At 39.7% G+C, this 27,890-nt stretch overlaps 1 protein-coding gene and 1 long non-coding RNA gene across 2 annotated transcripts in view; one reads left to right on the forward strand and one right to left on the reverse strand.

Annotated features, from left to right (window-relative positions):
• Nucleotides 1-863: 863 nt before the first annotated feature.
• Nucleotides 864-27,890, reverse strand: part of LOC108699440 (Fc receptor-like protein 4) — a 135,084-nt gene continuing 108,057 nt past the window's right edge. Inside the window, exons 6-12 of the mRNA XM_041573986.1 lie at nucleotides 9,327-9,608; nucleotides 7,168-7,308; nucleotides 6,683-6,710; nucleotides 4,716-4,783; nucleotides 2,873-2,935; nucleotides 2,434-2,459; nucleotides 864-1,517 (exon numbers count right to left, since the gene is read on the reverse strand). Of these exons, the coding sequence (XP_041429920.1) occupies nucleotides 1,368-1,517; nucleotides 2,434-2,459; nucleotides 2,873-2,935; nucleotides 4,716-4,783; nucleotides 6,683-6,710; nucleotides 7,168-7,308; nucleotides 9,327-9,608 (758 nt within the window). The 3' untranslated portion in view covers nucleotides 864-1,367. The remainder of the gene's footprint in view (nucleotides 1,518-2,433; nucleotides 2,460-2,872; nucleotides 2,936-4,715; nucleotides 4,784-6,682; nucleotides 6,711-7,167; nucleotides 7,309-9,326; nucleotides 9,609-27,890) is intronic.
• LOC121397251 lies at nucleotides 12,064-16,385 on the forward strand. Its single transcript, XR_005963607.1, has 4 exons — nucleotides 12,064-12,374; nucleotides 13,554-13,595; nucleotides 15,347-15,418; nucleotides 15,772-16,385. It is a non-coding gene; the product is annotated as an uncharacterized LOC121397251 (long non-coding RNA).

Consider the following 27,890-nt stretch of genomic DNA (forward strand, 5'->3'; position numbering starts at 1 on the left):
ACAGCACTTGCCCCCCTAGTAGTTACATATTTGGATCACATTCAAACATCCCATTAGAGCCAACAATCAGAAATGCAATCGCTGTTCTGGTAAACTTTGGAGGCAATTGTGTTTGATTTGTTAAAATGTGCAACCACAATTGTATTTGGTTTGACACATTGGATACAATTGTCGCGAACACAACTAAAAGTAAAAAAAAAGTAACACACCCCGCTTGCACCCCACATAATGGTTTCAAATTATTTAGTGGCGAGCACAACTTTCCCTTTTAGGCAGTTTTATGTTGAAGTTACTTTTATATAGACTAGAACAGACTATTTTGCTATTTATAGAGATACACCCTTGTTTTTCTTAAGGGTAAGGCATTTTAGTAACTTATTGTACAAATTTTCTCAGTGTCCTTAATTTATTTATAATGGGTTATATTTATCAGGTCTTTGTATGGATGTTGTGGTCACACCCTCATTGCATTGCTACCTAATAATTAAAAATACTTTTGTGGTGAGCCCGACTTTGACTTTTTTGCCTTGATACATACACGAGCAGTGATCAGCTCCATGTTGTAGCAGTTGTAGCTCCCACACCCCTAACTGCAGTCAGGTGATTCCAGTGGTGCTCAATCAATAGGTCAACCATGTGGCAGTTTTAACCTTTAAAGCAAGTTACAGGTAAAACTTGGTCTCTGTGATGTGTATAATGAAGCAGTAGAATTGGTAATAAATCTGATAAAAGTCAGCGTAGAATTGGCCAGACCAGGGATGACATTGACACAGTTGGCCAGCTTAATTATATTGCATTACATGGGCATGCACTCATGAGCAATGGTGGATATGACTGTGAAGCAATTTTATCTTTGGAGACACTTTAATTTATTATTTTTATTCTTTTTCAAACTGTAAGGTAAGCATCATTGGGGAGACATGATAGACTTCTATAACAGCTTTCCAATTTTTGGATTAAATGCAATGTAAAAATACATACAACAATAGAAGTTAGACGTGCTTATTGAAGAGAGTGAGACCTTAGAGGAAAAGGTTGAGAATCACAAGTTTCATGAATTATAGTTAGTGATGGGCGAATTTATTCGCCAGGCGCGTCAAAAAAAACAGACGCCGGCGTCAAAAAAACGGGCACTGGTGTCAAAAACAAGACGCAAATTCGCCCATCACTAATTATAGTTTATTTTTCTAATGGTTTGACCATTTCCCCTGTATTAACAATACAATAATACTGACACAATTTTGAGCCAATAATTGTCTTTGGACATTTGGTCCTCCATGAACTAAGAAACAGGCTAAATCACCCATGTGCTATGACGCATTGCTGTTTGTCTTTCAATAGTTTAGAACTCTTAATATTAAGTGCTCTTAAAAATGGGACGAATCAACCTGAAATGATGTAGCCTTAAAGTTCTCATAGATGCAGGAGGATTCCAAACTTTCTTGGCCTGAAGGTTCCTGTATTTCAATTCCTCTGCTGCTTCTCCTTACAACAGCATAGGTAACCAAGTATTTGTCCTGAAAAGATATAAAAAAGGGGTTCATCAGCGAAAGCCAACAACCACTTCTCACTACTAATACTTCTTGATCTATCGGCTGCATTTGACACTGTGAATCATCCATTCCTTCGTCCAATCCCTCCATTCTCTTGTCTTTCCTGATTCAGGTATGTTGTGGTTCTCGTCTTACCTTACTCATCATACCTGCAGTGTTTATTACAATGAAGAATCATCTTCTCCCCTTCTTCTTTCTGTTGGGGTTCTTCAAGGCTCTGTCCTGGGCCCCTTATTATTTTCTCTCTAAACTTCCTCCCTCTGCAAACTAATCAACTCATATGGTTTCCAATACCACCTCTATGTTGACGACACTCAGAACTATCTCTCCATAACTCCATAATGAACACTGCTGTCAGGTATGTACACCTCAGCAATGGCTCCTCCCCTGCCATGCTACTTGACCAATCCCTACACTGGCTTTTGCTACCTTTCAGAATAATATTCAAACTAATGACCCTAACATTCAAAGCACTCTTTAGATACTCAACCAAAGGCTTACTACGCTCCTCTACTGACCTGCTCCTCAACTCTTCTCTCATTACCGCCTCACATGCTCACATTCAAGACTTTGCAAGGGCTGCACTCCTCCTCTGGAACTCTCTCCCACACTTTTCAGTCATCGTACTCTAGTAAATCTAGTAACAAAGCCTAGCAGTTGGTTACGGATATTACTTTATGACATAGTCTATTGTACTGCTCTGGAGAAACTGGCTCCAGTACATTACTATTACTGTACTTGTTAACACAAGTCTTTTATAAGCAGTAGAAGAAAATAAATAATCACAAATTCCTACTCCTAACATGGAAAAAAAAAAGAATAATTAACGATTCTACATTGTATCACTATTATCAATGAATCTTTCACAAGTTGTACTTACTTGTTTGGGAAGTAATGTCCGAGTTGCTGTTGGAATTAAAAATAAATTCAGTGTGAATATTTTGTGTATTATACTTAAAGGATCAAGTTATACAAATCTAAGCAATGTTACTGTATATGAACATTATTATGTGGAATTTGTATTACATGCATATAACATGCTCATCATTTTTGTTGACCTTTACAAAACAGAACAGCATAGTATCTATGATATAATAAATTGAAGGCTGGCCATATGTAGTTAATAATTATTATAAAGACTATGATATGGGGTTCTGGGGCTGGGGTTCAGTCAGGAGGCCAATAAAGGTGAGACTTGGGGCAATTGCCCATCAAGATGTTCCTAGTGACATTTTGACCAATAATATATTACAAAAGAATAATGAGGCCAATAATTTGAAATAGATATATCTATAATGTCCCAAAGCAGTGCCACTCACGTTTCCAGACATGTTTGATATTGACATAAGTGGAATCCTCAGTCAAAGAGGGGTTCCTGCCACCTATAGAGGGTAAAGAGGGAAGCATCAGAATAAACTGTATGTGCCTCGATTAAAAAAAGGATCCTGTTTTCAGCCTCAAAACTATAGGCCATTTAGTCTGACATCAGTGGTAGGAAAGCTTTTCGAAGGGTTAATAAAGGATAAGATACTGGACTTTATAGCAAATCATAATACTATGAATATGTGCCAGCATGGTTTTATGCGTAATAGATCTTGCCAGACTAACTTAATTTCTTTTTATGAGAAGGTGAGCAGGGACCTCGATTCTGGGATGGCAGTGGATGTGATTTGCTAAAGCATTTGATACAGTGCCACACAAAAGTTTACTGGTTAATTTAAGGAATGTTGGCCTGGAACATAGTATTTGTACCTGGATAGAGAACTGGCTAAAAGACAAACTACAAAGAGTGGTGGTAAATGGAACATTTTCTAATTGGACCAGTGTTGTTAGTGAAGTACCGCAGGGCTCTGTACTAGGTCCCTTGCTTTTCAACTTGTTTATTAATGACCTGGAGGTGGCCATTGAAAGTACTGTTTCTATTTTTGCAGATGATACTAAATTGTGCAGAACTATAGGTTCCATTCAGGATGCTGCCACTTTGCACAGTGATCTGTCTAAACTGGAAAACTGGGCAGCAAACTGGAAAATGAGGTTCAATGTTGATAAATGCAGGTTATGCACTTTGGCAAAAATAATATAAATGCAAGTTATACACTAAATGGCAGTGTGTTGGGAGTTTCCTTAAATGAGAAGGATCTAGGGTTTTTTATAGAAAACAAGTTGTCTAATTCTGGGCAGTGTCATTCTGTGGCTACTAAAGCAAATAACGTTCTGTCTTGTATAATAAAGGACATTAACTCAAGGGATGAAAACATAATTCTGCCTCTTTGTAGGTCCCTGGTGAGGCCTCATCTGGAGTATGGGGGCAGTTTTGGACTCTAGTCCTTAAGAGGGATATAAATGAGCTGGAGAGAGTGCAGAGACTAAGTGCAACTAAACTGGTTAGAGGGAGGGAAGAGTTAAATTATGAGAGGACACTGACAAGGTTGGGGTTGTTTTTTCCGGAAAAAAGGCGCTTGCGAGGGGACATGATTACACTTTACAAGTACATTAGAGGACATTATAGACAAATAGCAGGGGACCTTTTTACCCATAAAGTGGATCACCGTACCAGAGGCCTCCCCTTCAGACTAGAAGAAAATTAATTTTATTTGAAGAAACGTAGGGGGTTCTTCACAGTCAGGACAGTGAGGTTGTTGAATGCACTGCCGGGTGATGTTGTGATGCTGATTCAGTTAATGACTATAAGAATGACTTGGATGATTTCTTGGACAGACATAATACAAAGGCTATTGTGATACTAAACTCTATAGTTAGTATAGATATGGGTATATAGAATTCATGTGAAAGTAGGGAGGGGTGTGTGTATGGGGCTGGGTTTTCGTTTGGAGGGGTTGAACTTGATGGACTTTGTCTTTTCAACCCAATTTAACTATGTAACTATGAAACTGGTTGGTTCAAATGCATGGTAGATAGGGAATTATTGTCACTTTTAAAATGAACTAATGTTAATTCTAAATGGCTCACAGAAAGTAATATTGAGGCTAGAATCTGTTTTGCAAGAGATTAGATAGACACTACATTACATAATAAGGAGTCCATTTATGCAGCAGGATTATCTGTGCACCAGTAATCTAACAGGATGAGTTGCAAAACCCAGACCACTGCCCAATCTAGCACAAAGTGTCACCATATTTAACATATTGTTTATTTTCTTACCAATGTTGTTGACTGGTTGATAATCATCCAATTCTGAATTGTCTTTATTTTCTGATCTTTGTAGGGTTCTGTAGTTTATAGATGAAAGAGATTGTTGTCACTTAGAGGTTTTTAAAAAAGAATCATAAGATCAACATTTGTTGATGGCCAATGGGGCCCTTGACTGTTGTCCATAGACAACATGTTTATGAAACAAGTTTGGAGATCGTTTAAAAGATCTTGAAGGAGAAGAATAATTTTTTAGGTGTCCTGTCTTTTACATGGATTCCTTTGACAAAAAATATGAGCCAAGGAATAAGGGTTTCTCAAAAGTTATTCACCAGTATCACGGGACCTGCTTATAAAACTTTATTATTTGAATATTTAGTAAAATTTTACTGTAAAATTCTGCAATTCGTAAATACCCTATTTTTCAAAAATATTTAATTTCCAATACATTTTTGATGAATTTTCATTATAACTATTTTTTAAATCACATGAAGATCAGTCATCTCTTTTTTGACTTTCTTTTGGAAAATTTGCACAATGCCCCATGAAAAACACAGAAGTAAAGAAAGAAGCTTACAGCTTGTTGTATCCCAGACTTACTCGGCTGTTCAGTTCCTTGTGAGCACCAAAATTGAACCTTCAAGTGTTGAACATAAGCGTTGGCCAGCCTATTTGGCAATCATTTGACATCATGGCAGCTACTTACTTCTTGAGCAAGAGGATAAATTGTTGATTTCATGTCATGTTAAAGGGGAACTATTGTGAAAATGAAAATATAAGCTTCGTCATACTGAAATAAGAAACTTTCCAATACAATCAATTAAATATTCGACATAATTTCTGAAATAATCAGTTATATCCAAAATATCTGATAGGGGGCTCCTTTTGCCTAGAAGATTTATTAGAGCTTAGTCTACTAAAATCACCAGACATCATGTCTCTCTACATGCAGGATTTGTGCAAACGGCAGTTATTTTGTTAAATTTTGTTTGTACTGTAATTAGTTATTTGAATGAGCTCTAATATATCTGCTAGGAAAGGAAGCCCCCCCTATAAGATATATTGGATCTAACTGTCAGTGAATATCTGACACCCAACTGCTGCATGAAGACAGAATGAAGAGAAACAGATGCTGAGAGAGGAATAGTGAACATAAACTTGATTATTTCAGAAATGATGCAATTGAAAGTTTTTTTATTTCAGTATGCTGAAGCTTATATTAAATTGTCATTTTCGCCATAGTTCCCTTTTAAGATTAAGTGTGATTTCTAGTCCTTAAGGGTGGACTTAGTTAGACTTCCCCTGGCAATTTTCCAGATGAGGGGAGGCCCTGAGCCTGGAACCTATATAAAGAGGTTGTGGAGAGAGAAGGACTTTTGAGCCTGTCTTAATATCAAGTTGGACATCTAAGAAGCTGTGAAGCAATTGCTTCTTCTGCAGCCAATGGCAGGGTGGTGCAGACTATATACAGTAGGTTAGACCTGTACGAGTTTACCTTAGAACTTACAGGCAGCCAAGTTAGATAACATGGCAAGCCGTTGCCCTTGCAAAGAGGTTGTTGGGAGAATGTGGTATCCAACGAGGGAGCAGCACTTAAGCTCAAGCTAGTCCTGGAAAGGAAATTAATGCTGGAAACAGTTGTGGGTCCCATGTTCAAAAACATGTGAGGATTCGAGAAGAGAACACTAACATGGACTCGACATGTGTCTATGACAGGGAAGAAGTGCTGCATTAAAGAGAATGTTTGAAGACTAAAAAGGGTCTATTCTAAGCAGGTGTTACAATAAATATGACTGGCGAACAGGTACATAGGACACAGGAGTTTGTTGCAGAAAACTGGAGTTTAGTAGAGGGCTACCAATCTTTGCAACTGGTGCCTTATTTCTAATGATTTGTTTTTAATCAGCCTTTAGTTGCCAGTTCATATCTTTAAAGATAAATATGAGATGATAAAATGGAAGTAGTCTTTTTTTACTTACCTATCTGCAGTTCTGCACACATTTATACCTAGAAAAACACAGACACATTATGTGACACGACCCTGAATACTTTGGTTGTGATCCTGAACGTTATTAAGGCATATTATTTGCTAATGCAAAGACAATTGCAAGGAGCTAAATATGCACACAGTTGTGTGTCCCTGAAATCAACTCCTGCCTTGAAGAGAAGTTAATTCCATGGTTGCACCCATACATTCTCAACTGATTTGTGCCTAATGAATAACACACTAATGCATTGTTTGTGCAGTATGGAACCCTGGAAGTGACTTCATTCTTTTATAGCAGGGGCCTACACGAATTTGGACAGTACTGTGGGTAATGAACATGACAATTCACACCAATAGTCAATGCTTTGCACCAAGTGCTGCTTTGGTAAATGAGCCTTGATTTAGATAAGTACACATTCCATCAACATTGATTATTGTATGTAGATTATATTGTGCCATTTTCTCATGATATATTACCTGTCTTGGGTTCTAGGTGTTGAGACATTAGGAGTGATAATATTTTGTGCCTGAACTTGAAGATTATGATGGCAGCAGAAATCACTAGTACCCCTACCAGTATCCCAATGAGAACTGGTATCAGGTGCTTTTGTCTTCTCTCTGTAGGGAAAGAACATGGAATGTGCTGCATCATTGCTTTAGTATTACTGAGAAATGTGTACGAAAACTGATTTACAGTGTATAAAACCAGTGCAGTTTTCTAGTCAAAGGAATGATACTCACAGTTCTTATCCTATTACTCTTTATTGTAACTGTTAAGCAACCTTTGTTTGGTGCATTATACCGTGTCTGGCAGGGTTAGTTTTCCATTGATTTTAATTTCCATATTAACCAAGAAGTTTAGCCCTACTGAGCTCTATAATGTTTAAGCAGTCAGTTTTATAAGCCTATACTGTATATAGTTCATAGCTATATCTTCCTCCACCATTCTCCTGGGAAAGGCAGTGTGATCCAGAACCTGGGGCCGGCAAGTCCAAGATTAACGAGGGGACATAGTGAATGTGGAATAATGTTAAGGGCACGTTAGATGCACCTAGAACATTCTTAAAAAACATTATTGTCACTCAAGCTTGACCTCACCAAGCAAAGCATGTAGATTAGAACTGGCAAACATAAATATATAGGAAAAAAAACATAATAAATCATTCATTCATTCAACTCATTCAACATATGGAGACTGGCAGTTGAGCCAAACATACCTTGTCATGTCAGTCCATGCTACACCCTAAATGAGCAATGTAAACTCACTAGTCTCCTGATGGAGAGCATGACTGTTCATTCCAAACCCAATTATTTAATGGCCACCTTAGACTCTTAGAGCTTTTATTTGTATAAATCCCCAAGGCATTTGTTTATGAATAAAGTACAAAGTGTTTTATCCATAAAAATCAACTTATTTCCCAGCAAGCTGGTTTGTTTACCCAGTATGTCTGAGAGTTTAGGCCTGTTGTAGCCATGGAGCTAGACAGCTAGGGTAGAATTGGAGATGTTCCATATATGGTAAAGAGTTTATGGCCTCTAGTGATGTATCTGCTTTCAAGAATAACTTTGAATGGACATATGCATTTGTGCAAGAAAGCTACAAAACCCTGACTTGCTCAAAACATACAAGGGGTGGTTATTGAGAATGGCCCTGGTGTACTGTAAGTGCCAGATGAATTTGCACCCTTGTTGTCCAATCAAGAAGCAATTGCACTCAATTTAGGATTGTAAAGACCCGAGACTACTCTGCAAATTGCAGGGCAGGGTGCAAGATCCTTTGCACTTTGCTGTTTACTTTGTAAATGACCCCTATAATGTATTAATTAACACTTGCAAAAGGATGGTCATGGATTTACACATTGTTCACTAGGATTCTCATATCATGATGGAACAGGTATAAATGCATTACAGGAAATTGTTAGCAAAACCTCACCTGAAAAGACCTCACCCTTCTATCACTGCCTGTTCTTCAGTACTTTTCTGCCACTTGGACCAGCCTTAGCGCAACCCTTGACCAGCATTGCATTGTCACCAAGGTCATCCATAAGCCAAACCTTTAATGGCTTGCAACTACAGTTCTGTACACCAGCCGGGCACGTTCTACTTTACCATATGGTCTCTTTCAAGTCTACTGTATCCTAACATTATGTTTTATACAGGTAGTTTGAGGGTTGGTGCTAACTAGGACATTTATAGGATTTGTGTGTATTGTGTTGTAATGGAACAATGATTTTTGTTTTGGATATTCCAGATTTCATTAGGACCAGGATCTTTTTTCTGTGTGTGCATTCCAATAGCCATGTCTTCAAAACACAATACGTGTAGTTAATATAAACTCACCCACAAAATCCTTATTAGTAATCTAATCATTTACCAGGAGACACTCTCAGGACATTTTATAACAAGTACATTCCTACTTGACCCATTAAACTAAGCATTCCAATAGAATCAATTGAGATGAAGCTGTTGTGAGCAGGGACCTCTGATTAATTACGTAAGATGCCGGTTAGTTATAAATTATCCCGATGGGCTGCATAGTTTGCTGGACCTACATAAACAAATAATGATGAGGATAGACATAAAGCTATCCCTTTCAAGAAGAATGAAATATGTTTGTGACAATTGGTAAAGCTCACCCAGTATCCAAAAATGTGCCACATTGCTCCTCTTCCTCACACTGCCGGTTGGAGTTTGTACCTCACAGGTATAATTCCCAGAATCCTCCAGCTGAGCTGAGGGGACTCCATATTGGTTGGATGAATTGAATCCCTGCACATTGTGCCCATTTCTGTAGAAAACAAACTGTAGCTCTGTAGTCTCTCTGTGTGGGCTGAGCTTTGTGTCACATGTTATGGTCATGTGATCTCCTTCTGTCACCTGATCTGGACTCACTTTTATCAATGGATTAAGGAAAAGCTCTGAAAAATAAAAACAATTATGTAGTATGACATGGTTTTTATTTCAGATTGAACTCTTAGTTCAAGACTAGAAATAGTGGCCTTGATTTTCAGAAGACTTCAAAGAATATTACTAGTTAAAGTCACTTCTGCTCACCCTGTATCCAGATAAGAGTCATGGTGCTCCTCTTCCTCACACTGCTGGTTGGAGTTTGTACCTCACAGGTATAATTCCCAGAATCCTCCAGCTGAGCTGAGGAGACTCCATATTGGTTGGATGAATTGAATCCCTGCACATTGTGCCCATTTCTGTAGAAAGCAAATTGCAGCTCTGTAGTCGCTCTGAGCTCTATGTCACATGTTATGGTCACGTGATCTCCTTCTAAAATGTCACCAGGATTCACCTTTATATGGGGAATATTGAAAAGCTCTGGAAGAGAAATAAAGTAAGATTTAAATAAATAATTAGTCTTTATCTCTGTAGACAAATAACCAAGTTTTTACTCTTACATAATATATTTGCTGTACTTTGATATTAAAAGACATGTCTGCTTTTGATGGAGGAGACTTTTATACACAGTGATCTTGGTCCTACACAACAGGGTTGCCTTTACTCCTCAAAAAGAATTGATTTCATTCAGATATAGGGTTATTCTTTTTCCTACCAAAGTTGGGGTAACTGTGACTCTCCATTGTCTTGGAATTACTGTTTTGGCAGCTTGAATTAAAAACAAGGACTAGAGGGGTTTTTTTTTAAATGTGGGCAGGACATTTTTATTTTCAAATTCTGATGCAAGTTTTTGTATTTTGATATTTGTCTCTTTATTTCTGTGGATATTGAACTCCTGTCTCTTTGGGAGTGTGATACTGCTCTGATTTTTTCTTTCCAGATGGCTCTGTTAGAGAATTTTATTTCAAAACATCACCGAGTGGATACCTTGGAGGAAGTCTATTTATTTTTTTTAAATTAAGGCTTTTGGTCATTTTCTTTGGAGGGGTGAGGGGATTAAGGGGGGGGGGGTCTGGTTTGTTGAAAACTGAATGGACACTTGGGGAGGACCTGGGTGGGCTTTCATAATGATGAGATAACCTTTTAATATGGACAGCCTTAGGCATCTTGATTTTATATTTTCACTAATTAGTTAGCTATCTCTAAATATTAGGCATAAACTAGCCAGTACTTCCTTTGTCCTTGTCCCGGTTTTTAAAAGTATCCCTATAAACCACCAGGGTCACTAACTAATGGATAAAGAACCTGAGGAGAATCTGTTGTTCTCTAGAACCATGTCATCCTGAGCTAACTCCATAGCCTGGGGCAGTATCACTTAGAGGTAACCTTGGCTCCATCTGTCAGTTGAAAAGTGGTGCCCTAATACCACAGACATTATCATAGATCAGTCTAGTGCAAGTTAAAATGAAAGTCATGGACTGGTTGCTGTGAACCATGAAATTTGACCCACTGTCTAGCCTGTATGCAAAATATTTGTAGGTTATTATAGAGCATTTTCTCCAATAAAACTTAACCCATTCAACTTCTAGTCTAACAGGGTCACTTCTTTCACTGCCGGGTGTCTGGCACTGGTAATTCCCAATGTGTTTCTCTTGGGCATGCTTCAGTTTAAAGGTATTCTGTTCTTTGGGTATCCAGACTCCATCTTTGTACCAGACATACCACCGTCTCTCTGGTGTAGAAGAAGTCACAATACAGGTCAGTGTTACGGAGTCCATTAATAATGCTGTACTCCATTGTGGCTTAATGGACACCACAGGTTTAGTTCCAGCTCCTGAAAGCATTACAGAATGAATATTGCTTATGGGTGTGTTAATTTAAGGAAATGAAAGAATAAAATAAATTACATTTCTCCACTTGGATCTCCATATACTCCTGGGTGTATTCTTCATGGCACTGCTGACTTGTCACACTACTCTCTATTATTGCCATATATTGCCTTGAATCCTTATCTGATGCTGCTTTTCAAACCTTTGAATACCATCCCTATGGGCAGCGTCAAATCTCCTCTTCTTCAGGCGACTAATCTCCCTGAACTGCCTTCCAGCTGGCTAGAATGTAAATCGAATTCCATCCAATGGACAGCACTCCTTTTTCCATAAAACCGTCTTTATTTTTCTTAGGACAGCAACATGCAACGTTTCGAGTGGCACTCCACTCTTTATCAAGCATGTAAGCATGTTAGAATGTAAATCGAAGGCAGGATGGCACTCGGAGTCGCCAAAGTTTCCTCGTGAAGCAACTTCGGAAAACGAAACACCCCAAATGCCATCCAGCCATCAATTTTCATCGAAGTTCAGGGAAATTAGTTGCCCCGAAGAAGAGGAGATTTGTTGTCAGGCGACTAATCTTCCCGAATCTGACCGCGTGTCTCTGCCCTTAATGTATTTCTTTTTTTTTTTTTGTAAGTCTTTATTTTCAATTTTAAAGAAAAATGAAGGGTACAGAAGGAAAAAGGGAGGGGGAATGAGTAATAATATACAGTTATGTTTTTCAGATATATATATACAATATCAAAGTACATTTCCACACATATTATATCTAAGTCCTAACCATCTCTATTCTCTTTTATTTATCTTTAGAATCACTTTAATACGTAGGATCTATCTTTGTTTAGTACTAAGTTATTGTATTTTATAGAGGGGGTGGGAGATGAACAGATAGAATAGGGGTGGGTGAAAGAGGGACAAGAGAGAGGGAAGCAGATTAAATTTTCTTTTCTTTCATTTCCAGCAATATTGTTCCAGTTCGAGACTACTTGATACGTAAGAGTAAAGGTAAGTAATTTTGTTATTAATGATTTCTTTTAGCTCGGTTTCTTTTTTTTTGTTTCCAGTCGTTGAATAGCATTATTCCACCTGTCTTTGGCTTGTATGGTTTCCGTGTCTGTATTCATTCCATGACTCCCATAATTTTTCAAAACGTTTCATTGTTCCTTGCTTTAAAGCTATAAGTTCTTCCATTGTTTTAACTTCTTCTAGTGCTCTAATCCAATCTATTTTACTTGGTGGCTCTTCTATTTTCCATTTTCTTGGGATTTGGTTTCTGGCTGCTTGTATGATCTGTATTATTAATTTATCTTTTATAACTTCTTCAGTATGTTTATTGACGGTGAGGATTACTGTTTCTATACAATTCTTATAAGTTCCTGGTCTTAGAATTTCTATTATTTCGAATACTTCCTTCCAGTATGTAGAGAGTTTAGCACACTTGTACCAGAGGTGGCTATATGTTCCTAGTTCAAGGTTGCATCTCCAACACTTCTCTGAAACATTGTTGTAAATTTTGTTTAAGAATACTGGTGTTCTATACCATCTACTGAGTAGTTTGTAGTTGGCTTCTTGTGTATTTGTCGTTCTCGATCCTTTATGTGCTGTCAGCATTATATTTTCCCATGTTTTCCTCCCAATTTTAATGTTCAATTCTCGTTCCCATTTCTCTTTGGTTTTCTGGTTACTAGTTTTATCTTCCTCTGATAGCTTCTTATAAAATTTGGCTATAGGGTGGTTAATTACGGGTTGATTCAACAATACCTCCCATTCTGACAATGGTCTGGTGATGTTCTTGGGATCTAACGAGCTTAAATAATGATAGATTTGACGATAGTTCCACTGGTCCCTGGGGTGACATCCCCATCTAGATTGGATTTTATTTAATGGAATTATTCGTCCTCTTTTAATAAATTGTTTGAGTTTAGTGGGTTTACCCTTTGTGCAGGCCCACCTATCAATTTGGCCTCTATCACAACTTGGTGGAAAGTCCGGATTGTTTATTAGCTCTGTCTCTGGAGACGGATAAGGAGAGATATCATACTTCCTCTGTAAACCATGCCATATTTCCAACGTTGCTCCTATAGTGGGATGTGTTTTGATTGAAGTCGGTATATTGTCGTAATGTATATTCATGATGTTGCTTGTATTAATTTGCATCTCATTCTGCTCTATTTCTTTCCACAGCTTAAAAGATCCTTCTTGTTTCCAAGTCCAGATTCTCTGTAGGTGAGTGGCTAAATAGTAATTTTCCACATTTGGTATAGAGAGTCCTCCTTTAGGTTTTGTCGTCATAAGAGTAGAAAGTTTAAGTCTAGGCCTTTTCATAGCCCATATGAATTGTGAGAAAAGAGAGTTAATTTTTAAAAAGAATTGTTTGGGGAGTTTTATTGGAATCATTTGTAGTAAGTATAAAATTTTCTGCATAATCATAATTTTTAGTATATTAATTTTCCCAAACCAGGATAAGGATTGTGTTTTCCATTTGGCGAGTAGAGTCTGTATGTCGGATAGTAGCGGTAGATGATTCATTTCGTATAGTTTGTTGGGATGTGATGGGATGTTGATTCCCAGGTACTGAATTGATTTTGTAGCCCATTTAAAAGGAAATTTTCTCTTTAACAGTTCTGTTTGGTTCTGTGGTATAGTAATATTTAGAATGTCTGATTTGGAATAATTTATTTTAAAGTTAGAGACTTCACTGAATTTCTTGAATTCTAGGATGATGTTTGGTAGAGATAGTTCCGGTTGTGAGATTATTAATAATAGATCATCCGCAAACGCTGCAGCTTTGTGTTCATGGATTCCCATTTTCATTCCGGTTATATCTTTATTTTGTCTGATGGCCGTTATAAATGTTTCCATAGTTAGTATGAAGAGAATTGGAGATAGGGGGCACCCCTGTCGGGTTCCGTTAGTAATATCAAAGTGCTGAGATAGGATTCCGTTGACTTTTATTTTTGCATGCGGAGCTTGATAGAGAGCCATTATTTGCGCCACACATTTAGGGCCAAAACCAAATTTCGTTAATGTCAATTCCAAAAAATTCCAATCCACCCTGTCAAAGGCTTTTTCAGCATCAGTTGTTAAAAGGAGTGTTGGTCTCTGGTGTTGAATTGCATGATGTAGGATGTTTATGAGTTTGGTCGAGTTGTCCTTACCTTCCCTGCCTTTCACGAAACCCGCTTGATCGGGGTGGATAAGAGTGGGTATAATCAGTTGGAGTCTGTTAGCCAATATTTTAGCGTAGAATTTTTGGTCCAGGTTTATTAAAGATATGGGCCTATAGCTGCTGCATATAGCCGGATCTTTCACTGGTTTAAGTAGAACAGTTATTTGGGCTTCTTGTGCTTGTTTGGGAAAATGTTTGGTTGCCGAAATGCTATTGAAATGTTTTAGCAATACTGTTGATAATTGCTGGTAAAATTCCTTGTAGAAGCCTGCGCTAAAGCCATCCGGGCCTGGGCTTTTGTTGGCTGGGGCCCCTGTAATGACTTTGTTTAGCTCTGCTAATGTAAATGGTTGTTCCAACTGTTTTTTTATCGTTTCGGTAATTTTGGGTAAACATAATTGTTGTAAGTAAGACTCAATTATCTTTGTTTTCTCTTCTTTTTGTAGCTCTGTATCCAGATTGTATAAGGCATGGTAAAATTCCTGAAAACATTTGGCTATTTTCGGATAGGTACAATGAATTTGTTGTTTAGAGTCTTTCATCTGATTTATGTAAGTCTTGTTTTTTTGCTCTTTTATCTTTTTGGTTAGTAGTTTGGAAGGTTTGTTGCCCCATTCATAATAGTCTTTTTTACATCTCAGGTAGGCTTGTTCCGTATATGTGTTTAAAAGTTGTTTTAACGAGATTCTCTTATTATCTAATTCTTCCTGTACATCTTTCATTAGTGATTCTTTATGTTTATTTTCCAATGTTTTTATCTCAGTTATTAGTTGTTTAATTTTTCCTTCTCTTTCTTTTTTAATTTTAGCGCACAAGGCTATGAGATTTCCTCTAGTTACTACTTTTATCGTTTCCCACAAGATTGAGGGGTCTGTCTCCGGTAAGTTGTTGTTTTGGATGGATTCTTGAATAAATTTAGCTATGTTATCTCTATGTTGTTTCCTTAATAAGAGCCTTTCATTAAATTTCCAGCTGTAGGTTTCTTTCAATGTATTTGGTATTTCTATTTCAATAATGTATGGGGCATGATCCGAAAAAATCATAGTGTCAATTTGAGCATGTTTTATGAAGTGCAGCCATCTCTGATTAATTAGTATATTATCTATTCTTGAGTAAGTATTTTTTGCAGCTGAATAGAAGGTATAGTCTCTTGTTGTAGGGTTGTGCGTTCTCCATATATCTATCATGTTTAATTGTCCTAAATAGGTTTTAATTTTCTTCAACGTCTTATAGGCAATGGCGGATTTCCCGGATGAACAGTCTATTAGAGGGTTGAGAGCTACATTGAGGTCTCCTCCAAGTATGATGATCCCTTCAGCGAATTCCTGAAGTTGGGATATTACTTCTTTTGCATATTTGGCCTGATTGACATTTGGTAAATATACTGAACATAAAGTCATGCATGTGTTATAGATTTGTGCTTTCAACATTGTATAATGCCCTTCCTTGTCTGTTTTGGAATCCAAAACTTTAATAGGCAGATCTTTATGTAGTAATATACCTGTGCCTTTGACTTTTTTTTCGGGGTTCGTACTTAAAAACACATGTGGGAACCATTTATTTTTGATTATTGCAGCATGTGAACTTTTAATATGCGTTTCTTGTATAAATAAAATTTTTGTACCCTGTCTGTGGCAGTTGTTGATAATTTGAGCTCTCTTACGTGGATTGTTTAATCCATTAACGTTTTGTGACCATATTTTGATTTGTATGTTGCGACCCATCTTTAGTTGAGATTGGGCTATATATCTTCTGAAGTCTGCTTCGGGGAGAAGGGAAGAAAAGATAGAATAGTAGATTCTGAACTGGGGAGTAATTCCCGATAAACATTTGTAACATTTTGTGAACTTTCCTTTTGGTAAAAACCGTTCAAAGAAAACACAGTAATAAAAGAAAAAAAAAAAAAAAAGAAGAAGTGAACACAAAACAGAGGTGAATGTGTTCCTTTTTATTGGGTCTAATCCACCTAGATGAGACTAGGTGTGTCAACCACTAGGGGGGGGTGGGTTGTCTGGAGTTTGGCAGTAAAGTGAAGTGGTCACTGTAGTACATCCCACTGACCTGTTATAACCACAATATAACAATAGTGATAACATTTCTGGGGGGTAAGAAATCACTTCTTTTTTTTTCCCTGTTTCAAGCATTTCACATAGAAAATATTAAATAGTAAATAGTAAACAGCAAAACATTCGGTAAATTGAAAGCATTAACACATTAACCCATCAATAAAGAGAAAAGAAAAGGAAAAAAAAACATGTGAGCATAGGTATGTTTCAATCTCCTTAAGATCTGTGATGTTTTTAACTTACACCAACATCGGTATATTCATGTCTCCGACCAGTCATTATTCGGCATTTTCTTGTTGGGTGTTAGCATTTTGCTTATCTTATGTCTTGGTGTCTTGGGGGTTCTTTGTAACTGTGGAATGACTCTCCAGGTGTTATCCAACTCCTGGTAGGTTCCTGACTGATCGTTGAATGGTTCCAGCCATCCTGGAATCTGTACTTCCTCAAGTTGAAATTTCTGTATAAAGTCCCTTGTATCCTCTGGGTATCTTATGTAGGCCTGTACTCCATCTTTATTAGCCGACAAACTGAAGGGGAAGCCCCAACGGAATTGTATTCCTTTCTCTTTAAGCTGGTCAGTCAGAGGCTTTAATTGCTTCCTTTTTAATAGTGTGGAAAGCGATAAATCTTGTAGGAATAGAATGGGGTGTCCCTCATATGTCAGCTTTTTCCCGGCCCGTGTTTTAGACAGTATTTCTTCCTTCAGCGGGAAGCTGTTAATGCAGCATAAAATGTCCCTGGAGGCCTCAGGAGGAGCGTTCCTTGATTTGAACACTCTGTGGGCCCTGTCTATTGCTATTTCTGTGTTCTGGTCACGTTCCAAAATGCCATTGAATAACTGCGTAAGGGCCGGCATGATATCTTCCTTCTGTACAGTCTCTGGTATACCCCTTATTCTGATATTATTCCTACGACTTCTATTCTGTAAATCCTCCACATGTCTACGTAACTCTGCTATTTCTTGGGTTTGTTTATGCATTACTTCGTTTTGCTGTTTCTGGTTACTTACAAGTTTTGTTTGATTTCTTTCCAGCGTGTCAGTCCTGTTGCCAATGCTCTCCATATCCTGTTTGATGCCTTGGAGGTCACTGCGTATCTCGGTCATGGCGGAGTGCAGCATGTCTTTGATGTCTTTCTGCCCTTAATGTATTTCTTAATTTCAACACCAAACTCATATCTACTTACATAACCAGGTCAATGTCAGTCTTGGGATGTTACTATAGACACTTTTCACCACCTCACCTCTGTAGGGTTATCACTTTTGGGATGATAATAATATAGGAGCATGGGCAAAAAAAACTTCTTTTTAAAATATAAATCATTGGTGTTGGTTGTCCCAGCCCCTCTCCTGTAACATAAGGAGGTCCTCCTGTGACATCAGCTGATTGGAGTTTCATGTAAACTTTCCACCCTTTCCTGTTCAGATATCACAGCTGGATGATAGTATTAACTCAATAATTTCTTCAGTTTGCTTATTTTAGTTTGACTTATCAGGTGATATTAAGGTTTAGGTTAGAATCTGAGGCACAGCAGGGATACTTTGTCTAGCAACCACTATTGAACATGCTTAGAAGGACAGTCTCATTGGACTGCTGGAATAAGTAGGAGAACCAGTACAGAGGAGAACCAGAAGACAATTATAACAATGTAGAACAATTTTTATGAGTTACCTTCAACATGAATACGTTTCTCCTTACTGTTCCTGACAGAAGAGGATACACTTGATTTAGCACATTTGTAAGTACCAGTCATATGAGGAGCTGCATTTCCCAGACTGTAAACAGAACCAGAGGCTAAGGTTGTTATGAGGTTACCATTCTTGTAAAATTGATCTTTGCCTCTGTTATTTTCGAGCCGACTGTGACATCTAAGAGACAGTGAATCTCCTTCACGAATAGAAGGTGGAGCCTGTAGGATGACTAGATCTTTTAAAAAAAAAAAAATATGCAGATTAATATTGCAGGGCTACATCACAGAATGTTGAGTTTGTATTTGCTACATGACATTTATAATGTCTCCTATTTATGTGAAATAGTCCCGATACATAGTCCAAATAAAGATTATGCTAATTGCCTCCAAAAATTGAAATGATAGTGAAGTATTTCAATATAAATTGTTCAACTGCTAATAGATTTATAGAAAGCCCATACAGTATATAGTGAACGAGTTTCACAATTACTGAAAGCTGAGTGCTTCTGTTCCACCATTAAGTGAAATCACTACAAACGATTTAGGGGGGTTATTTTTTTCAAGATTTACTAAAGATCCACCATCTCAGACCTGCCAAGGTTGTGTATACGTCAATGGCAGAGGTCCTAATCTAATTTTGACGTTTCTGTGGTCTGAGCTGGAATTAGCCCAAAAATCCGAAAGATTTGGGCTTTTCAGGGAAAAATCAAGAAAAGTTTGGTTGTGGTTTTTTTTATTTAATAAATGAGACAAATTCAGATTTTAGTAAATAACCCCCTAGGTGTTAGGTGATTCAAGTGTATTCACAATCCAACAATGACGCAAATGGAATTATTCCAATGCTTGTGGCAGCAATTATTCTCACAACCCTTTAAAACTCGTTAAGATTATCACATACCTTTAAAACATTACCTTTAGGATTCTCCTGTTGCTTAAAAACAACAAAAGAAAGTGGCATGTAGTGATGGGCTAATTTATTCGGCAGGCGCGAATTTGTACGTTTATTCACCAGCGAATAAATTTGCCAGTGTCAAGGGACAAATTCGCCCATCACTGCAAGGAACACTTGAACACACTAATAAAAATGTCTATAAATCATAGCGGTAAGATGATCTCTCAGTTGCGGTCTGGAATATGGCCAGTATTCCCAAACGCGGCCTATATTCATTTGCGTGTGCCTCCTTGCACCCTGATGTCCCAGCTGACGCGTTTTGACTCAAACAGGCTCCTTGAGAGATACTTTGTCATTCAATGTTTCTGGAAAGAGTTCTCATTGTGATCCGTGAGACAGGACATGGGCCTGTCCCTGTGGAAACACTACATTTGTGACATGCTCATTATTTTGAATAAAAGGGAGACAGTACTAGTAGAATTTGTAAATAAATTGATTAATAATGATCATAATTGTGCGGACGGCTCCCCAGGTGCGGCGGCCCAGTAGCGCGGTCCCCGCTGGGACTGCGATCCGATCCCATAGCTGAGGGCCTTGGTGCTGTGTCCAGGGGTGAGTGACTTCAGAGCCCTAGGGGCCCTTCTTTTCACACTCTACTCCTCCAATAGATCCCCAGAACAGGCACCTCCAGCACACCACAACTTACAGCACCCAGCTGAGCTGCTGTGACAGGGAGCCTGCCTCATTCCATACAAGTGCTTATCAACTCTGAGTCCAGCATAACACGTGCTCCCAAGACACTACTTAAAGGAGACTGCGACACATGTAAAGGGGACATTACTGCTTCTAGGATCACTGGATCCCTTCATTAACCCTTAGTACCAGCACTATTGAAATATTACTTGGGGACTGTACCTCTTATAAGTGTCTACCTATACCTTCAGCTTAGGCAGTCGCTGAACTGTTGTGAGTAGTGCAGGCAATTAAGAAAAGGACCACTATCCCACTCCTTTTAAAGGGCAACTGCTACACTGGATTCTTGTTTTCCCTTGCTAACCTAAGCAACAAATGGAGCAATACTTGATGTACAGACACCACTGAACTTACCGATATGATAATTTGATTTACCACACTTCGTGGTTGACCCATGTACCATCAGTCATCCTAGCTGTACTCCCTCCTCTGGCTTTGACTTGCAGAACTATAATACAATTGTGGTGGAACACTTTATTGTGTACAAAGTACTATAATAATGGGAAAGCACTCTCAAAAACAAAAATCTGACACAGCTGCGAAGTTGGAACGCTTCGCAAGAAAGGCGTCCCAGGGCCCTTCACAGGACTCTGACAGCACCTCACCCCCATCATCTCCGGCTTCCCATCCTATGGATCAGGAGGCAAGGGAACCAACTGCATCTGAGCTGCTGGCTGCAATAATGGAAAGCCGAACCGCAACAACGACACAACTTGAAGACATAAAGGTTGATATCTCACATTTAAGGCATGATCTCCAAAACATTAGAGAACGTACTACTGAACTGGAGACGAGGGTCTCTACTCTGGAAGACACAGTGTCCCCTCTTCCAAATGACATCTCGGGGATCAAGCAGCAACTTAAGAAAGCACTGGACAAAACAGATGACTTGGAGAACCGATTGCGCAGGAATAATGTGCGTATTATTGGACTGCCGGAGAAGTCTGAGGGCCAACACCCAGAAAACTGGCTAAAGGAATTGCTGGGTGAAGACACCTTTTCCAGCATGTTTGTGGTCGAACAGGCGCATAGAGTGCCTTCAAGACCTTTACCACCTGGAGCCCCTCCTCGGCCCTTTCTTCTCCGTATGTTAAATTACAGAGACCGAGATGCAGCGTTACGGGCAGCCAGAATAAAAGGTCCTCTTTCCTTTAATGGGACCACTGTGTCATTATACCCGGACTATTCCCCGGTTATACAGAAACAAAGAGCTACTTATAATGCCGTGAAAAAGAGGCTCAGGGACGCCAAGATCCCACACAGTATGATCTATCCGGCGAAGTTGCGAGTGCAGGATGGGGACCGAGTCCAACTCTTCAACTCCTCTGCAGAGGCTGATGAATGGCTCACCCGGAACAAACCCAGAAGGTCACCACCACACAACTAAGAGGAAGGAGTTTTTTAGAGACCGGAATTTATCCTTCATATCTTCAGTCCTGTTTTTGTTATTTGAGCACACTAATGTGATGTATTTCTGATGAGTAGCTGCCTTTTCATTCCCCACCAGTCGGCCATATTACTCCCTGTTCTCTCTTCGGGGGTCCCTGAACAGTACCTGACAACGGACCTACAAGGAGCTGCCTCTCAACTAACCAGCTTAATAACCGGCAGCGGCTCCCACCTGAGAAGTACAGTCAGGGTAAGACTCATTTCATATTACACTTAAGAGGTACCTGAGAGTACCCGCAAAGCCCTCTTGCTGACATATATCTGGGCTTATTTGGGCTGGAACTATATCACAAGCTCCTGGTTAAGGATTCAACTCTTTCTTAAGTTATGCTGAACTTTGCACTTGTCGCAACCTGTACTGGTCAACACTATAGGTGTATGGACAACCACAGTTTACATTAATCTGATTAAGTATTTGGATTGTTCTAATTGTATTTCTTATTATTTCATATTACAAGCTACAAATGTATATCGAAGTTATACGTTGACAAGGAGTGTTGCTTAGGCCACCACGGTAACACTCCCCATGTTAATTATTAGTTATGGGTTTAGGCTCACCCAGGTTTGGGGGGTGGGCAGGGTGGGGTTTTTATTTGTTATCATACTGGCATTTGTTTAATCGTACTTCAATGAATTGTCTTGGCTACTGGGGTGACTCTCTTGGAGTCGCATACTATGAGTATGCAGTGATTGTGCTAATGCTATACAATGTAATCAACAATGGGGATAGTTAAACTGTTGTCCTGGAATGTACAGGGGCTTAACTCCAAGTTTAAGAGAGCTTTAATTCTCAACCATGTTCATAAATTTAAACCTGATATTGTACTGCTTCAGGAGACCCACTTAACAGGTCAGAAGCTGCTAACCTTAAAGAAATTCTGGGTTGGTCATGTGTATCATGCACCGTTTTCATGCTACTCTAGAGGGGTCTTGGTCAAGAAATCACTGACATTTGAATTGCTACAGGTCCACATTGACTTTTATGGCCGTTATGTCATAATACACTGCCTCATTAATAATCAAGCGTTAATTTTAGTAAATGTGTATATTCCACCTCCGTTCTCTATAGAAGTTTTACACACCATTTTTCAAAAGATAGCTGCACTCCCTCCTGATCCATTGTGCATGATGGGGGACTTTAACGCCACTACCAATCCTACACTGGATAGAACCTCAGCAATAGATCCAGCAGCCCCACAGCTTGTTAGATGGATGGAGGCAGTGGGCCTTTCTGACATGTGGAGGGAGAAACACCCCCAGGAAAAGCAATTTTCTTGCTATTCCTCCATTCATGCATCATTGTCGAGAATAGACCTGGCGTTAGGCTCAGCAGACCTGGCTCCTTTGGTACAAAATATTTCCTATCTCCCTAGGACACACTCTGACCATTCTCCAGTATGGGTGGAGCTTCAATTAGGTTTACCCTCAGGTAGGAAGCTATGGCGCCTCTCCCCGTTATGGCTTGCAGACCAAGCAGTAGCGGAGGCCTGTGTGAAAGAATTTGAAGATTATTGGGAAAGTAATCAAAATACAGCCTCGCCCTTAGTGGTTTGGGATGCTGCCAAGGCGGTATCTCGGGGTACATTAATTGCCACCATCCATACAACTAGGGAGGCAAAAAAGGCTGAAATCACAGCAGCAGAGAGAACGCTGCAGGAGGCGGAACAGACTTATTGTCATTCTAAAACCAGAGAAAATCATGATACACTATCCAGAGCTCAAAGGGAACTAGACCTCCTTGTGTCAGATAACACTAGGAAAAAGCTATTATATACTAGACAACGAGGGTTTGATCTTGGGGACAAAAACAGTAAAACTCTTGCATATATGGCGAAGCTAACAGACCAGATTACAGTCATACCTGGGATTAGGAACCACAGGGGGGACCTAGTTACGGAACCATTAGCTATGGCCAATGTGTTTGCAGATTACTTTAAACAGATTTACTCTCCTACACCTAGTAGCCAAGATACCTATATTGGCCGGTTCTGGGAAGGCATTGATCTTCCGAGACTCTCACCAGATGAAAGACAATTTCTTGATAACCTGCTAACAATGACTGATATCTCATCGGTGATCTCGGACCTCCCAGCGAATAAAACACCAGGCCCATATGGCTTACCAGCTGCTTGGTATAGATTACTTAATAATCAAATATCCCCCGGCTGTTAGATACTTTCACCCATGCAACTCTGAAAGGGGAACTTCCCTCCTCGTGCTATGGGGCAATAATAGCTCTGATACTTAAGGAGGGAAAGGACCCATACTCGTGTGAATCCTACAGACCTATATCACTGAATAATACCGATGCCAAAATACTGGCAAAAATACTGGCTAACAGACAAGTAAAAGTTATTATGTTCCGGACCAAACAGGCTTTATGCCCAATAAAACAACTTCCATTAACCTAAGACGTTTGCACACACACATTCAATTGGCAAGGCAATATCAAAGCACTGGGGTAGTGGCATCATTGGATATAACCAAAGCATTTGACTCGGTCAACTGGTCCTATCTGTGGCAGGTTCTGGAGAAATTTGGTTGTGGTCCCAACTTCATTGCTTGGATCAAACTACTATATAAAAAACCTACTGCTCAAATCCGGGTTAATAATGCCCTATCGGTAGCCTTTGAACTAGGGAAGGGGACCAGACAGGGCTGCCCTTTATCGCCTCTACTATTTGCCTTAGCAATCGAGCCACTGGCGGCAAAGTTGAGGCAGGCACCATTGGTCAAAGGTATCACATTGGGCAATATTGTAGAAAAGGTAGCCTTGTATGCAGATGATGTTTTACTTTTCTTGGAGGATACAGGTTCATCACACCGAGCTGCATTAGATATACTTGGAAGTTTTGGAAGGCTTAGCGGCCTTTCGATCAATACAACAAAATCAGTGTTATTTCCCTTAGGAAATACTAATCTAACAGACAGGACCCTTACTCTCACTCCGGTGACTAGGTTCCGCTACTTAGGCATAATAATCAGTACAGACCCAACAACATATATAGCATAGAATCTGGACGCGATCTTAGTAAAATTTAAAAACACAACTCCACATTGGGTTAAACTCCCTCTGACATTATGGGGTAGAGTCAACCTTTTTAAAATGCTATATCTCCCAAGGTTTCTTTACCCACTCTGGAACGCACCGGTTTACATAACCATCCCATTCTTTAAGAAAGTTAGTTAACAGCGAGTTACTTTAATTTATTTGGGCCAACAAAACACCTAGATTATCATGGCTCACACTTACTGCATCTAGGGATAAGGGGGGACTTGCCCTTCCACATTTGCAAAATTATTATTATGCGTCCCAACTATCTTATATCCATAACTGGTTTAACCCAGACGATAGCAACTCATTGACAAATTTGCATGCAACAATCATGGGTTCTCTGGAAGCTATTCGTAATGCCCCTTATAGAAAGGGGGGGGGGACCGTCCATCATTGCCAGGGGTACTCGTTACTCCTATTAAAGTGTGGACAAAGGTGCAAGCTAAAGGCGCTATCTCTTACCCTAAATTATCAAGGAAAACACCACTGTGGAGAAATTCAAATCTGCCTCATCTGTCACAACTACCGGATTTTCATTACTGGCCACTTATTGGGATCCGACATTTAGAGGACCTATTAGTGGATGGATCCTTCCCCTCCCTGGCACAGTTAAAAACTAAATTTAACCGACAGGACATACAACTATTTCGTAATCGTTATTGCCCAATTCCAATCATACCAGCTTTCACCAACGCAGCAGGTGTGGGAGGCCAGACTTTGGGACCCTGCCCCAGCTAAACAGGTATCACAGTTATACAATATAATCCAGGCATCACAGTCTGTGCCGTTTGACAAAGCCAAAAGGAAATGGTTGGATAGGCTTCCCTCATTAGAGGAGGAACAGTGGGAGGAGGCTATAGACAACCTTTACTCCTTTATAATCTCCCTAAGGGATAAAATGATCCAATTCAAGATGATTCACCAAATATATATCACGCCCCAGAGACTCAAAGTTATGGGTAGACTAGAAGGGGCTAAATGTGCTAAATGCAGTACAGCAGAGGGAGGCTTCCTACACTTAATCTGGGACTGTCCCAGGGTACTGTCATATTGGAGGGCGGTAATTCGATATAGTAATGAACATCTGTCTCTCCCTGGAATTTGTACTCCTGAAGTCTGTATTCTAGGTATAATTGACGAAGTGGTGCCCTTACAAAAAACAAGAACTTTACTACGTTCTATAGTGTTATATGCAAAAAAGCTAATTATTATGAAATGGATGAGTCCTAATGCCCCCACTCTCCAGCAGTGGATTGATTTAATAAATGTCACCCTTCCACTCATCAAGTTAACCTATAATGCTCGGGGAACTCCTGACAAGTTTGGGAAAGTATGGACCCCTTGGTTGGATGTAAACCCCCAGGTATCGTTGTCAGACAGTTAAACTTTGACTGCAAGCTGTGATATATTGAGTTGGTAATGTGTCAATCACTGTGTTATGATATCAATTGTACCCAGTCTTCTCTGCAAATGCCAAGTACGATTATTATTATTATTATTATTAATTTTTATTGTTTTTCTTTTATGTTTAAAATGCAAAAATAAAATCCCTTAAAAAAAAAAATAATGATCATAATTGAGAATTCACTTTAAATTATAGTTCAACCACAATTTACTCTTTAGATATTCACATTTTCATAGTTAAAAGGAATATTAACACACATACACCTTCTTTAAACTTGTAGATGTTGATAATTATGTATTGTCCTCCAGAAATCATAATCTAGTTTGGATTAAAAGCAGAACTGTAGGACAGTTCAGACATATTAGAATGAACTGTAATAAGATAGATCAGTTCTGTCCAACTGGCAGCCTGCGAGCTAAATGAAGACCCTTGTGTGCCCCCCACATGATAGTCTGCCTGCTGTGACTGCTTACCTTGTGTAAGATTTAAAATGTATTGCTTTCACCTTAAATTCAGACTTTAAACTCCTCCATTGTTCTCGCCTGTAACACCTCTATTGTTCACACCCTAAAGCCCTATACTGTTCACACCACACCTCAGAATACAAACTGATGGAGTGGCACTAGCATTGTGTTATTGTATGTAGCACAGTATGAACTGTTCAATGTAAAGTTTCCTTGATAGAGTTTCTCTGTCTCCTGCCCTATGCTCCCTGTATGCACCATGGCCTATTCTCCCTCTGTGTACCATACTTTGCCTGCTCTATGATCCCTGTGTGTGCCATAATCTGCCTGCCCTATACTCCCTGTGTGTGCCATACTCTGCCTGCCCTATGCTCCCTGTGTGTTCCATACTCTGTCTGTCCTATGCTCCCTGTGTGTGCCATACTCTGCCTGCCCTATGCTCCCTATGTGTGCCATACTCTGTCTGCCCTATGCTCCCTGTGTGTGCCATACTCTGCCTGCCCTATGCTCCCTATGTGTGCCATACTCTGCCTGCCCTATGCTCCCTATGTGTGCCATACTCTGCCTGCCCTATGCTCCCTGTGTGTGCCATACTCTGTCTGTCCTATGCTCCCTGTGTGTGTCATACTCTGTCTTCCCTATGCTCCCTGTGTGTGTCATACTCTGTCTTCCCTATGCTCCCTGTGTGTGCCATACTCTGCCTGCCCTATGCTCCCTGTGTGTGCCATAATCTGCCTGTCCTATGCTCCCTGTGTGTGTCATACTCTGCCTGCCCTATGCTCCCTGTGTGTGCCATAATCTGCCTGTCCTATGCTCCCTGTGTGTGTCATACTCTGCCTGCCCTATGCTCCCTGTGTGTGCCATACTCTGCCTGCCCTATGCTCTCTGTGTGTGTCATACTCTGCCTGCCCTATGCTCCCTGTGTGTGCCATAATCTGCCTGTCCTATGCTCCCTGTGTGTGCCATACTCTGTCTATCCTATGCTCCCTGTGTGTATTATACTCTGTCTGTCCAATGCTCCCTGTGTGTGCCATACTCTGTCTGCCCTATGCTCCCTGTGTGTGCCATACTCTACCTGCCCTATACTCCCTGTGTGTGTCATACTCTGCCTGCCCTATGCTCCCTGTGTGTGCCATACTCTGCCTGCCCTATGCTCCCTGTATGTGCCATACTATGCCTGCCTGCATAGAGCCATAGCCATGAATTTGCAAAGCCAGGGTCAAGTGTTTTCACCATGTGGATTGTTTTTCAGAGACTTTTTGACACCTAAAAACTTTTTTTAAGACACTATGGATTCATTCCTTCAATAGACATTGACTGATGTATTTTTCTTTGGCTCACACTGAGGCTAGGCTTAAAGGGAATATACAAAATTGGGGGGAGGGGGTTCAGGGCGATCCTGGCCCCTCGGCCGCCTGAGGCAGCAGCAGTTGCTGCTGACCCCCTTCCCCCAGAAATTTGCTCTTAAAGTACCAGGAGCAGCATTTTTGCTGCCCCTGGTACCCAGTGGGGTGCTGCCACCTGAGGCGATAGCCTTAACTTGCCTCATTGGCGAAGTGCCCCTGGGGGGGTTGTGGAA

This window comes from Xenopus laevis, chromosome 8L (assembly GCF_017654675.1).
Source record: "Xenopus laevis strain J_2021 chromosome 8L, Xenopus_laevis_v10.1, whole genome shotgun sequence".
Classification (NCBI taxonomy): domain Eukaryota; kingdom Metazoa; phylum Chordata; class Amphibia; order Anura; family Pipidae; genus Xenopus; species Xenopus laevis.